Source organism: Mercenaria mercenaria, chromosome 17, assembly GCF_021730395.1.
Source record: "Mercenaria mercenaria strain notata chromosome 17, MADL_Memer_1, whole genome shotgun sequence".
Taxonomy (NCBI): Eukaryota; Metazoa; Mollusca; class Bivalvia; order Venerida; family Veneridae; genus Mercenaria; species Mercenaria mercenaria.
This window is the reverse complement of record NC_069377.1, coordinates 12,422,580-12,436,718: the sequence shown is the minus strand read 5'-3', so window position 1 is coordinate 12,436,718 and position 14,139 is coordinate 12,422,580. Positions and strand designations below refer to the sequence as shown.

The window sequence follows — 14,139 nt, the reverse complement described above, 5'->3', positions numbered from 1 at the left end:
TTTAAGGAAAATTTGTGAGCATGTGTGTAATTTATGGCAAAAAAAACAACATTTTCTAGCTTGCATATTATCAAATTATGTTCTGCTTTGCAGTGCATATCCACTAGTTTAATAATGTTAAAATCATTACCAATATTTTATAGTTCCCCTAACAGCATGAGCGCTTGCAGCTTTTCATTGGTCATTTGTTTTTCATGTCCCAGGATATGCCTTGTGGTTGGACATATTTTTGTGGAATTTTATTTGTGAATTTAATAATTATCTGATTATTTTAAATCGTGATATAATTATGATTGATGCACAGTGTGTATTACTATTTCTGTCAAAATTTCTTTGATGAAAAAATATCAAATGTTGTTAGACATATTTTAGGTATATAACTTCATAGTTATGCATTGTTCTGCATATTAAAGGCACTGACCTCCAGATTTGGCTAAAAATAATCTTTCTTTCAAATTGAAGTTTGGTCATATTATGAACATTAAAATAATATGAGTTTTTATTAGCTCACCTGTCACAAAGTGACAAGGTGAGCTTTTGTGATCGCGCGGTGTCCGTCGTCCGTCCGTCAGTCCCTGCGTGTGTGCGTCCTTTCGTCCGTAAACTTTTGCTTGTGACCACTCTAGAGGTCACATTTTTCATGGGATCTTTATGAATGTTAGTCAGAATGTTCATCTAGATGATATCTAGGTCAAGTTCGAAACTGGGTCACATGCCATCAAAAACTAGGTCAGTAGGTATAAAAATAGAAAAACCTTGTGACCTCTCTAGAGGCCATATATTTCACAAGATCTTCATAAAAATTGGTCAGAATGTTCATCTTTATGATATCTAGGTCAAGTTCGAAACGGGGTCACGTGCCATCAAAAACTAGGTCAGTAGGTCTAAAAATAGAAAAACCTTGTGACCTCTCTAGAGGCCATATATTTCAAAAGATCTTCATGAAAATTGGTCAGAACATTCAACTTGATGATATCTAGGTCAAGTTTGAAACTGGGTCACATGCCGTTAAAAACTAGGTCAGTAGGTCAAATAATAGAAAAACCTTGTGACCTCTCTCAAGGCCATATTTTTCATAGGATCTGTATGAAAATTAGTCTGAATGTTCATCTTGATGATATCTAGATTAAGTTTGAAACTGGGTCACTTGCGGTCAAAAACTAGGTCAGTAGGTCTAAAATTAGAAAAACCTTGTGACCTCTCTAGAGGCCATATATTTCATGAGATCTTCATCAAAATTGGTCAGAATGTTCATCTTGATGATATCTAGGTCAAGTTCGAAAGTGGGTCACGTGCCATCAAAAACTAGGTCAGTAGGTCAAATAATAGAAAAACCTTGTGACCTCTCTAGAGGCCATAATTTTCATGAGATCTGTATGAAGATTGGTCTGAATGTTCATCTTGATGATATCTAGGTCAAGTTCGAAACAGGGTCATGTGCGGTCAAAAACTAGGTCAGTAGGTCTAAAAATAGAAAAACCTTGTGACCTCTCTAGAGGCCATACTTGTGAATGGATCTCCATAAAAATTGGTCAGAATGTTCACCTTGATGATATCTAGGTCAAGTTCGAAACTGGGTCATGTGCCTTCAAAAACTAGGTCAGTAGGTCAAATAATAGAAAAACCTTGTGACCTCTCTAAAGGCCATATTTTTCATGGGATCTGTATGAAAGTTGGTCTGAATGTTCATCTTGATGATATCTAGGTCAAGTTCGAAACTGGGTCACATGCCATCAAAAACTAGGTCAGTAAGTCTAAAAATAGAAAAACCTTGTGACCTCTCTAGAGGCCATATATTTCATGAGATCTTCATGAAAATTGGTCAGAATGTTCACCTTGATGATATCTAGGTCAAGTTCGAAAGTGGGTCACATGCCTTTAAAAACTAGGTCAGTAGTTCAAATAATAGAAAAACCTTGTGACCTCTCTAGAGGCCATAATTTTCATGGGATCTGTATGCAAATTGGTCAGAACGTTCAACTTGATGATATCTAGGTCAATTTCGAAAGTGGGTCATGTGCCGTCAAAAACTAGGTCAGTAGGTCAAAAAATAATAGAAAAACCTTGTGACCTCTCTAAAGGCCATATTTTTCAAGGGATCTGTATGAAAATTGGTCTGAATGTTCATCTTGATGATATCTAGGTCAAGTTCGAAACAGGGTCATGTGCAGTCAAAAACTAGGTCAGTAGGTCTAAAAATAGAAAAACCTTGTGACCTCTAGAGGCCATACTTGTGAATGGATCTCCATAAAAATTGGTCAGAATGTTCACCTTAATGATATCTAGGTCAAGTTTGAAACTGGGTCACGTGCCATAAAAAACTAGGTCAGTAGGTCAAATAATAAAAAAACCTTGTGACATCTCTAGAGGCCATACTTTTCATGGGATCTGTATGAAAGTTGGTCTGAATGTTCTTCTTGATGATATCTAGGTCAAGATTGAAACTGGGTCAACTGCGGTCAAAAACTAGGTCAGTAGGTCTAAAATTATTAAAATCTTTTGACCTCTCTAGAGGCCATATTTTTCAATGGATCTTCATGAAAATTGATCTGAATTTTCACCTTGATGATATCTAGATAAAGTTCAAAACAGAGTCACATACCTTTGAAAACTAGGTCAATAGTTCAAATAATAGAAAACCTTATGACCTCCCTAGAGACCATATTTTTCAATGGATCTTCATGAAAATTGGTCAGGATTTTTATATTGATAATTTCTAAGTCAAGTTCAAAACTAGGTCACATGAGCTCAAAAACTAGGTCACTATGTCAAATAATAGAAAAAATGACGTCATACTCAAAACTGGGTCATGTGGGAAGAGGTGAGCGATTCAGGACCATCATGGTCCTCTTCTTTCTAAAATGTTTCCAAAATTCCAAATCAAGAAAAAAAGAAAACCATGTCGGGAATCGAATCACGGACAATCTTTAAAGACCCACCACAACCGATTGACCTACTTTTTTCTCCCACTAAAACTTCATGAAAACCATTCCTATAATACAGGTAATATACAGCTATACTACAAGTCTTCAGGTGGACAATTAGGCCCTACCTGAATAAAAGTGTTTTCACAACTTCATCTTCAAACTTATTCAGTCAATCTTTTTTCAGCATAGTTTTAAAAATATAGATGAATAACTGTCTTACATGTAGAAACAAAGAGTGATCAAAATGTAACTAAATACACTGATTACTATACATATTGCTACATTAATTCAATAAGATGTTATTATTATGTTGGTCAGCATGTGTAGTTGTGCACCTGGAGTTTAGCGTCCGGATTCATTCAGTCGTGTAGGAGTTATGGCCCCTGACTTTGTAAAAATTGGTCATTTTAGTGTTGTGTTGCGCCTAGCTCCAGAAGTATTTTACATAGAGTCACAAAACTTTACAGGAATGTTGGTCAGCATGTGTAGTTGTGCACCTGGGGTTTCGCATCTGGATTCATTCAGTCATGTAGGAGTTATGGCCCCTGACTTAGATAAAAATTGGTCATTTTAATGTTGTGTCGTGCGTAGCTCCAAAAGTATTTGACCTAGAGTCACCAATGTTTACAGGAATGTTGGTCAGCATGTGCAGTTGTGCACCTGGGGTTTCGCATCCGGATTCATTCAGTATTTTAGGAGTTAGGACCCCTGACCTAGGAAAAAATGGTTATTTTTTGCATTTTTTTAGCAACATATTGTTTTCCCAAAGTTGATCTGTGTCCTTTGTCATGTAGTTGGGGCATCTGTGTCCCAAGGACACCTTTCTAATAAAGACATTAAACACAGTCTTGGCCTAATATATGTAACTGTCAATTTGTATCTAAATACTTGTATATCTAAATTTTTTCATGCAAATCATGTATAATTACCATCGTGGAAATACAAAAGAATACAGTTATTCTGTGGCGCATCTTTAAGCTGCCAACAGCTTTACTACGAACCATTCTGCTCAGTGATTTTTCTTGCAGTTGTCAAGTGTCGTAAGCAAATTCACTAGTTAGGCATCAGTTGACTGGTCTCAAAATTAATTGTATGCTCACCTTAAAAGAGTATGTTCAGCTTGACTTCTTAGGTAAGACTTATTGATGGTTTAGAGATTAAGTTATCCACCCTTCAATATGTGGATCATGGGCTAAAGCCCCTCTGGGCTTACGACCACACCTTCTCTTATGATACCAGTATGGGTTTTTCCACAAAGTGGACTGGAGAGTGGTTCAGATAAGCTTGAAGCATTCATCACACCAAGCTAAAACAAATTAATGTAAAACTAAACAAATCCTGTGCAGAAATTCTTAAGGAAATCTATGGTAAATAAAGATTATTCCCTGCTTAAGAGTCTTTCATTTTTCATTCTTTGGGAAGGCATATCTTCACAGAACAAAATTTTTAACAAAATGAATTCATTCCAATCAGAAGGAGGGTAAACAGATTAAGTTTCATGAATTGCAAAACTTTACTCTGTCCTTGGGAAAAATCAGATTACTTGAAATCCTTGGCATCTTAACACTTCGGGTATTTAAAAAGAATTAAGTGTTCAAATCTGTTCATTTAATTGAATAATCAGTGGAAATCAGGGTTTCGTTCAGGGTGATTATTGTTTTTTTCCCCCAACAGTTTTGTACAATTTTTCAGCTGTGTCTGACCGAGTTCTTAGTAGTAAAATGTGTGTTAGTGCCAGTGTATTGTTTGAAATTAGCATGCTGGTCATGATTGATTCTGCCATTGTGACCAGTGTAGATGATGATCAGCCTGCACATCCATGCAGTCTGATCAAGATCTGAACTGTTCACCATTCAGTCAGTATCATTTTGGTAAGCACCCCTTTTTACAGTTAATATTACTGTCCAAATTGGAAGATGGACAAGTTCATTATAGAAATTTAGCAGGGTAAGTATTAAATTCTTTTTGCCCTTAAAAGTTTCTTGATGCCATTATTTTTCTCTGAATATAATTTATATGGCATCGAAAGCTAATTGAGACACCTTTTTGACCATTTGACCCATATTTGAAACCCTCGGATTTGGTAAAGGAAGAAGAAATTTCATTGTTTCAACAAAAAAAGGCTAACATGTGATATCATTTAACTTTCATTAAAGTCTTTAAAAATTTATTAAATTACAAATGTAATTTGAAAAGGTTTTCATATAATATCCTCTTCGTACAGTAAAATTTATAAAAAGATTGTAACCAAGCAGAATAATAGTAAGACTCAGTTTTACTGAGTCTGTTCATGAAAGGTAGTGAAAAGTGCAACACCTCTCACCCCACTAGCACCGGCTCAAGATGAACTCTTTTACCCATAAATATTGAATGGACTCCATGAACGCAACTGACCAGAAAATAAACAAAACTGCATAGATCACAACCAGACAGATTAATAGCAGACTCGGTTTCACTGAGTCTGTTCATGAGAGGTAATGAAATGAGCAACACCCCTCATGCTCCCTGGCACCAGCGTAAGAGGAACTCTATTACCCATAAATGTTAAATGGACTCTGTGACCCCAACTGACCAGACAATAATAAAAACTGCATTATTATCAAATGTGTTGATATTTTTAGACTATTCAAATTTCAGCTACCTTTTCCAGTGATAGGATCATTAAATGGGGTTCACATGTTTGCCAGGTCTCATGATGTGGAATTAGTATCAACTATAACTGATGACTCCAAGATTGTCTGGAAGTCATTTCATGACAGGTAGAGTAAACCTGTAATTTTATTTTGTTTATAAATGCTTATCAAGAAAAAAAATATGCCTGAGCCATGAATCAAACTCGGTTTGGCTCGGCAAAAAAACAAACAAACCTTCTTGCCATCTTGTTCAGTGTACTACGGATGAATTCATACTAAACAGTAGTAATTAAAATTTAAAAAAGAGCAATTTCTCTGCTAAATATGTGAAACATCATAGAATGTGTATTCAAGTAACAATATACAGTACAACTCAGTTCACTCTGCACTCGAAAAAGGTAAGCAAATAACATCCAGTCTTTTTGTGGTATTCAGTGCTCGACCTTTGTCACCTGTGCACAATGGACTTTGTGTTATAATTCACCTAACCACAACTGTGAAACTTGTATTGGGATGAATTTTATTCGGATATACAAAAATTATCTTATGTTTATCTGTAAGAAATACTAAATATCTGTAAAAGTTGTATCACCATTAAATGATTAAAAAAAAGTGACTAAGATGTTCAGTTATAGAAAATTTTAGTTTTTTTTTCTGTTGCAAAATGCTTTCATATTTGATGTTGATGATACTGAAATGATTGAAATGTTGATGCAGGGTTTTTTTTCGGCTGTTTTTATAGCCGTTATTTGGCTATATTCCCAATGCCAAAAAGTATGTATTTTTCCCAAAATGAGTACAAAAATTCCCAATCTACATACTGAAAAAAAAATTCATCAAAATTGCACAAACATTGACCAAATTATGGACAATTTTGTAATGGAAGTATGTTAAAAGAGGTTGTACAATGTGAAACAAGTGTATAAAAAAGTGCTTAAACACATCTTTACTATATCCTATGGGACTAAATATTTCCCAGTTCGAAACATTTACGCGTCAAAATTCCAAATTTCGGGGTTATAGGCTATGTTCCCAAATTAGCTAGAAAAAACCCTGTTGATGTCACATGAAGTTTCTTAAATTGCAGTCTGCCCAGTACATTTCCATTTGCTCCACTGTTTGGGAAAAACTGATTGTTAATTGGTCTTGTGGTATAACAATGCTTCAGCAAAAGATTTTCGAAAAACGATTACAGTTACATGCGCAAAATTTTTGACAAGTAATAGGCAAATTTGAAAGATTTATGGTTCGCAAGGCACATCATTGCAGTCTAAATTGTTTGTTATATACCTGAACACCATAACACACAGCTGAAAGTCTCATCATGTAGTCTGATCACTACCAAATCAAATATAAGCCTAAATGGCAGGTCTAGTAACAAGTAGTCCATATATAAATAGGGCTTATTATCCCCCGCCGATGAAATTGGGAGGGGGGTATTGAAATGGCGTTGTGCGTCCGTCCGTCCGCAGCCATATCTCAGTAACTAGCAGGTAGATTTTCATGAAACTTGAAATAAACATGAACCAACATACTGCGATGATGCCCGTCAAGTTTTTTGTTTTGATTGGTCAATTTTCCTTAGAGTTATTGCCCTTGATTTAATGAAAAATGCCCAAAAATGTCCGTCCGCAGCCATCTTTCAGTAACTATCATGTAGAATTTCATAAAACTTGAAATAAACATGCACCAACATACTGCGATGATGCCCATCAAGTTTTTTTTTGATTGGTCAATTTCCCTTAGAGTTATTGCCCTTGATTTAATGAAAAATCCACGTCTGCAGCAATTTCTCGGTAACAAGAAGGTAGAATTTCATGAAACTTGAAATAAATGTGAACCAACATACTTCGATGATGCCTGTCATTTTCTTTTTTTTAATTGGTCAATTTTCCTTAGAGTTATTGCCCTTTAATTGTTTAAAAATCTACAGATTTGTAACATAATAAACCAAACAATTGGTAGAATTTCATTAAACATCTTTCATTCTTTTCCATGAACATTTATTATAAACATGTGAAGTTTTGCACCCACACCTGGTCACCACCTTGCCTTGGTCACACCCCCTCCCCCTCCCCCAACCCAAAGAAAAAAGGTAATCTTTCATTCCTTTTTATTTTTTTTTTCAAACCTTCCATGAATATTTATCAACAGGCAAAGTTGTACCATTCCCCCACCTCACTCCTCCACCCAGTCATGCCCACCACCCCAAGCATGCATCACCCCACCCCCTTCCCCCCCACCCTTTTTTTTTTCATTTTAATTTTCTATCAATATTTATAATCAACATATGATGTTTTGTACCCTCACCCAGTCTACCCTGCTGCCCCACACACACCCCCCAAAAAATAGCATTAATTTTCTGTTAAATTGATTTTCACTAATGAAATTATTTGCCTCTCAGTAACATCCTTAACTTTTTGCTGGATATACTGTTTTGCCGTTCCTCACCATAAACCTTTGCGGCAGGGTATACCAACTCATCGAATTTGCTTGTCTTTCTTCCTTCTTCGTGCCCTTTCTCAATAGCATCGTATTTTATTTTACTCTACAGCGTTTCAGTATTCCATTGAAATTGGCATGTTCCTATCGCATGCTAGCATTGCTAGGTAAAAATGGCAGTGTAAGAATTTTATGTCTCGAAAAAAGATATTGAAAAAAGCAAACAGGTGTAAATTCAGCGGGTTATTTTTAATGAACTGTAGTTTTTGTTGGACCTGCTTGCAGTGAGCATGACTTAGTCACCACTTTTGGCGGGTCGGTGAATGTGCGTGCGTCCATCCGTCTGATTTTGTCCAGACCATAACTTTGACATGCATGGACTAATCTTGTTTATATTTGGCATGAATGTTTAGCTCAGTGAGAAGGAGTGTCATGCGCAAACCCCATGTTCCAATTTCAAAGGTCAAGGTCACAGTTGGAGGTCAAAGGTCAAATTGAAGTTTGTCCGGAGCATTTCTTCTTCATGCATGGTGGGATTTTGATGTAACTTGGCATGATTGTTCACCATTATGAGACGGAGTGTCATGTGCAAGAACCAGGTCCCTAGGTCTAAGGTCAAGGTCACACTTGACAGCTGGCGGGCTCGACATTCTGCCTATGGGCATACTTGTCTTATATAAAAGTTAACACCCCTTTTTCTTTTTCTATAGTAGCGATATAGTTCTTTATGGAAATATAAGTCTCTGAAAATCTGATATGCTAGAAAATGTCGAAAAAACATTATAAAATAAGTGGATTTTATTTCGCGAATGACAAGAAGAAAGAAGGAGTGGATTTTATTTGAAATAAAGAACACGTGTTCAGCCTGTAGTCATATAATAATATCATTTGAACTTTTGAAGGCAACAACATACTGAGATATTACATCAGAATGACATCACACGTCCATGGTGGTCTAACAACCAGTTATAGTGCCAAGTTCCAGTTATTGGGCTGGGTTACAGGATTCAACGCTGTAAAACGTTACTAGTATTTAAGGTATAAAATTACAATATTAAATACATCAACTGTGATTTCAGTTTGACACTGATAGTTATCGCCGAGGATGATGACGCAGATGACTGTCACCTTGGAAACATCTTGCTGTATGTGTTTGAAGCAATGGTCATGTTACTGGGTTTTGATGATGTCACAAATATTAAAAATGTTGAGAGGTTCAAGAAAGATGTAAGGGTAAGGATCTAGTATAGATTTTGTTTTTTATGCCCCCGAAAGGAGGCATATAGTTTTTGAACCGTCTGTCGGTCTGTTGGTCTGTCCGCATTTTTCGTGTCCGGTCCATATCTTTGTCATCCATGGATGGATTTTCAAATAACTTGGCATGAATGTGTACCACAGTAAGACGATGTGTCGTGCGCAAGACCCAGGTCCGTAGCTCAAAGGTCAAGGTCACACTTAGACATTAAAGGATAGTGCATTGATGGGTATGTCCGGTCCATATCTTTGTCATCGATGGATGGATTTTCAAATAACTTGGCATGAATGTGTACCACAGTAAGACGACGTGTCGCGTGCAAGACCCAGGTCGGTAGCTCAAAGGTCAAGGTCACACTTAGACGTTAAAGGTTATTTTTCATGATAGTGCATTGATGGGCGTGTCCGGTCCATATCTTTGTCATTCATGCATGGATTTTAAAATAACTACGCATGAATGTGTGACACAGTAAGACGACGTGTCGCGCGCAAGACCCAGCTCCGTAGGTCAAAGGTCCTAAACTCTAACATCGGCCATAACTATTCATTTAAAGTGCCATCGGGGGCATGTGTCATCCTATGGAGACAGCTCTTGTTTTCAGTGAGAATTCTTGTGCAAGTCTGAAAATCTAAATGCATTTGGATATGATAACAACTAGGATCAACTATTAGTAAACAGTTTTGTTGTTGGAGACTCAACATGCCCTTCTCTGATTATTTCAAACACAGGTTAAAGCTCCATCGTTTAAGAGAGCAGCTGGATGAATGGGAGAAATTTACCTGGGCTATCATTAAAAAAAACATTTGTTTGCGGTAACACAACCTATTTGTTAATCCCCCGCCACAAATGGTGGGGGGTTATAGGAATGGTCTCCTTCCGTCCGTCCTTCCTTCCATCTGTCCTTCCGTCCGTTCTTCCGTCTGTCTGTAACACTTTCGTGTCCGCTCCGTATTTCCTAAACCCCTTGAAGGATTTTCATGAAACTTGGGTCAAATGATCACCTCATCAAGATGATGTGCAGAATTCATGAGCCAGCCTTGTCCGCTCAAGGTCAAGGTCACAACTTAAGGTCAAAGGTTTGAGCCTTCTATTTTGTATCTGCTCTATATCTCCTAAACCCCTTGAAGGAATTTTATAAAACTTGGGTCAAATGATCACTTCATCAAGACGATGTGCAGAACTTATGAGTCAGCCATGCCGGCTCAAGGTCAAGGTCACAACTGAAGGTCCCCCTCTAGCTAGTCGGCTACTTTTGTATTTCAGCCTCTTCAACAAAAACTTATTGACCCTGTACTTGTAAATGGCTAACATCCACATAAACACATTTTTATTTAGTGTGTAAAGACACATGTCATAGTAAGGTTTTGGTCGGACCCCCTCTGAGAAAATTGGCTGGATCCGCACATGTGTCAATATAACCAAGTAAGATAATTTTTAAAGGATTTCTTGATCAGATTTATTACAATAAATGGCCCTTTCCCTACTTAGAAAATTTAGTTAATGTTTGTATGCCTCATTCAAACTGAATCTGTCACTTATACATATACTGGATTGTAGCTTCAGACAAGACATCCTTCTCATTAAAAGTACTAATAAACACAAGGTAGATAACTCTTGTTTGAAATTAATTCAAATTATTGCCCTTGTTTGAATGTTTGTTTGAAGTTTTGCATGCAAGTTGTATTGTTACCATAATAAACTTTATGGCCCTTGTTTGATATAGAAACTATTGAATAGTTGTGCATATTGTCTTACGGGTAGGGACAGCCCTTGTCACCTTAGCGTGTTTAAACAAATCTCTTTTTTGGATAGCATAATCAGTCTGTAGAATTTCATGATTTCTGGTAAAAAAATTTGGCCTTTCGCTTGAATTGCCTACATACCTTTTCATAAAACTGTAACTGAATTCGTAATGGTTTTTAATCATGTCATTTTAATGCTTGTCTCTGTTTTATCGGAAATAGATTTTCAACAGAAGTGGGTAACATTTAGAAAGCAGAATAAAATGTTTTGAAACACTCACTTTCATGGTAAGATTTTTATTGGAAACATAAAACAAAATTCTTTCACAAAAGTCCTTAAATTCAGGCATTAGCGTGCATGCTGCATTTAATATCTCCCTGAAGAACGTGTGGCTTAAGCGTTACTAATGGCATTATAGAATTTGAGCCTAATACTGAATTCCTTTGTTAATGTTAAGTAATTTATAAAAGAAGATACGGCTGTTATATACTGTCATTAAGCAAAAATAGTATTGCAATATTTCTCGTTTTCAGTATATATGTCTGAAAATTAGATCGGGAGCGGTTGTTAATACCGAGTTCTTTTCCATTATCTTTTCTAATGTAGTCGTTGTGTAGAAGAAAAAGTACAAACAGTTTGTTTAGTGTAAAACGGTACTTCACAGCAAAAAATTTTGTTGTTGTTTCGTTAAAGGTAAGCAGTACATTTTTATTCGCCCTCCGAAAGCAAAAGGTGTCATGCTGGTCAGTAGGCTGGTAGGTGTGTCTTTCTGTCTGTCTGTCAGTTAGGTGGTAGACCATTTTGTTTGTGGACAATTGGGTCTGTAGTGGTCAAACTTCACAAGGCTTGCCTGTCCTCAACAGATGATCCTTAAATGCTTTTGGGTATCTGTAGATCAAAGGTCATAGAGACTAAAAGTAGTTTCTGATCAATAGTTTCTTATGCATCTTTAAATTTTTTCTTAGTATCCTGTGATTTTGCCATCTGCCCACATTACTCAACCACTCAGCCCACTCTCATCCGCCTCACAATCTCACCCACCCACTAAAATTTAAAAAAACAAACTTCAGCTTCCTTGTATTTGTTGGTATTGTGTTGAAATATCCCGTCATCCTCCTGCCATAATCCCCACTCCCAATTGTTTTTGTTTTTTTCAACTTTTTGTGTGTCGCAGCTGTCCGTGCCCCACCCATATGCTCAAGGTGAGCTATTGTGATCACTTACTGTCCGTCAACACTTTTCTTCAGATTACATCTCCTTTGTAACCGTGCGATGGAAATTGATGAAACTTTGCCTGGATGTTCATTGAGTGGTCTTCTTCCAAAAAATTTCAGATGGTTCTGCTTCAGAGGCAGTCAGAGCTGAAAATTTTTTAAAAATCTTCAAACGACATCTAAACCGCTGGTCTGATATTAAGTTATTGCCAGAATTTCTTTCAAGTTACAATGAGACTTCAAAAAAAAGAAGGAAGGTTTAATAAAATTCTCTTTTGTAGAAGAATATTTGAGAACTACTTCAAAGGGATACTTGTTGACTTGATAGGTTCATAGATTTCGTTTTTAGTTCACTCATGTTCTGCGTAAGTAATTGACAGGTTCTTCATGTTATCTAGAAGCATGTGTGGAATATTTACCAATGGAAGTTTGAATTTTCAACTAGTATTTATACCTCTGTCTTACTTGCAAGTGGGATTGTATTGTCCTATTGTGTCAAGTATTTGCATTATATCAGTAATAATGCTTAACCCATACCATGCTGGACGTGTTGGTGTGCCGTAAAACCCAAATAGATAAATAAATATTTAAATGATTGATCCTGCCTTTGCGACCAGTGTAGATCATGATCAGCCTGCGCCTCTGTGCAACCTGATCAAGATCTGCACTGTTCGCTGTTCAGTCAGTATCTTTTTGGTAACCTTTAACATTTAATGGTACTGTCCAAATTGAAAGATGGACAAGTTCCTTATAGAAATTCAGCAGGGTAAGGGTTAATACAGTTAATAACTTTCAAATACTGCTTAAATGTAGAAAAAGACTCGAGAAGTTAGAAATAAATCTGAAACATATTGTTCTGTTCCACATGGTATGAGGACATGAAAAAACACTTATAACCTTTAGCCTGCTGGCAGCAAGTGATTCTGCCTTTGCGACCAGTGCAGACCAAGATCAGCCTGCACATCCATGCAGGCTGATCTTGGTCTGCACTGTTTGCTATTCAGTGAGTAAATTTTCATTGAACACCCCTTCAAATGATATATGGTACTGCCCAAATTGAATGATGGATGAGTCCGTTTTAGAAATTTAGCAGGCATAAGGTTAATTAATTACCATAATATTTAGGCGTATTGTAAATCAGCTGACTGTATCTCCAGTCTTCTTTGTCCTCCATCCGTAACATCTGTTAAAGTTCTCAATATTAAATATCTCTGTATATTGAAAAGCCTAATGGGTAATATGCAGATTAGCGGTGATGTAATCAATAATTTAAATTCCCATAAACACATCATAATTGAAGTATCAGCTTTTGATATCTGCATTCATTATCTAAATACATATGGTAAAGTTTGCCATACAATCTCTCGGGAAAGGGAAAGTACGGAAACGCATTATATTTACAACTTGTAATTTTTAATCCGAGAGAAAACGGAAAATATTGATACGTGGGCTGCTGCGCTAAACTGCAAAAAATTGATTTGAAATTCAGTTTTACGACAGCCTTAAAGCTGCAGTAGAGCAGATTTTCCTATACGCTGTTGATACTTTTAGTGTAAATGTAAATCTGTTTGAGAGGTGAAAAGAATCAAGCATTTGCAGATGGCAGTGACAGGTTCTTCTTGCAATTATATGAATGGCTTTTAATTTCAGTTTGCAGTATTTGAAAGCATGTCAGAGAAAATGTGAAATCATTTGAAGAACAATTTTTACAATTAAAACTAAAATTAAATGGATGTAAGGGTATTATTTCACAGAATAGATTCAGATTTTATCCAGTTAATTATAAGAAAGAGAATTTATTTGAATTAGAAAAGAAAAAATAGTGCCATATAAGGCTATTATCAGACAAAATTATGAAAAAATAGATGACAAATTTGCTGATAAAATATGTTCCCATCAAACTCTAGATGGTCATGAAAATCAAA

At 36.3% G+C, this 14,139-nt stretch overlaps 1 protein-coding gene across 1 annotated transcript in view; it reads left to right on the top strand.

Moving 5' to 3' along the window:
- LOC123536865 (protein fuzzy homolog) overlaps positions 1 to 14,139 on the top strand; it is a 101,993-nt gene that overhangs the window by 8,936 nt on the left and 78,918 nt on the right. The window contains exons 2-3 of the mRNA XM_053529058.1: positions 5,565 to 5,686; positions 9,082 to 9,235. Of these exons, the coding sequence (XP_053385033.1) occupies positions 5,565 to 5,686; positions 9,082 to 9,235 (276 nt within the window). The remainder of the gene's footprint in view (positions 1 to 5,564; positions 5,687 to 9,081; positions 9,236 to 14,139) is intronic.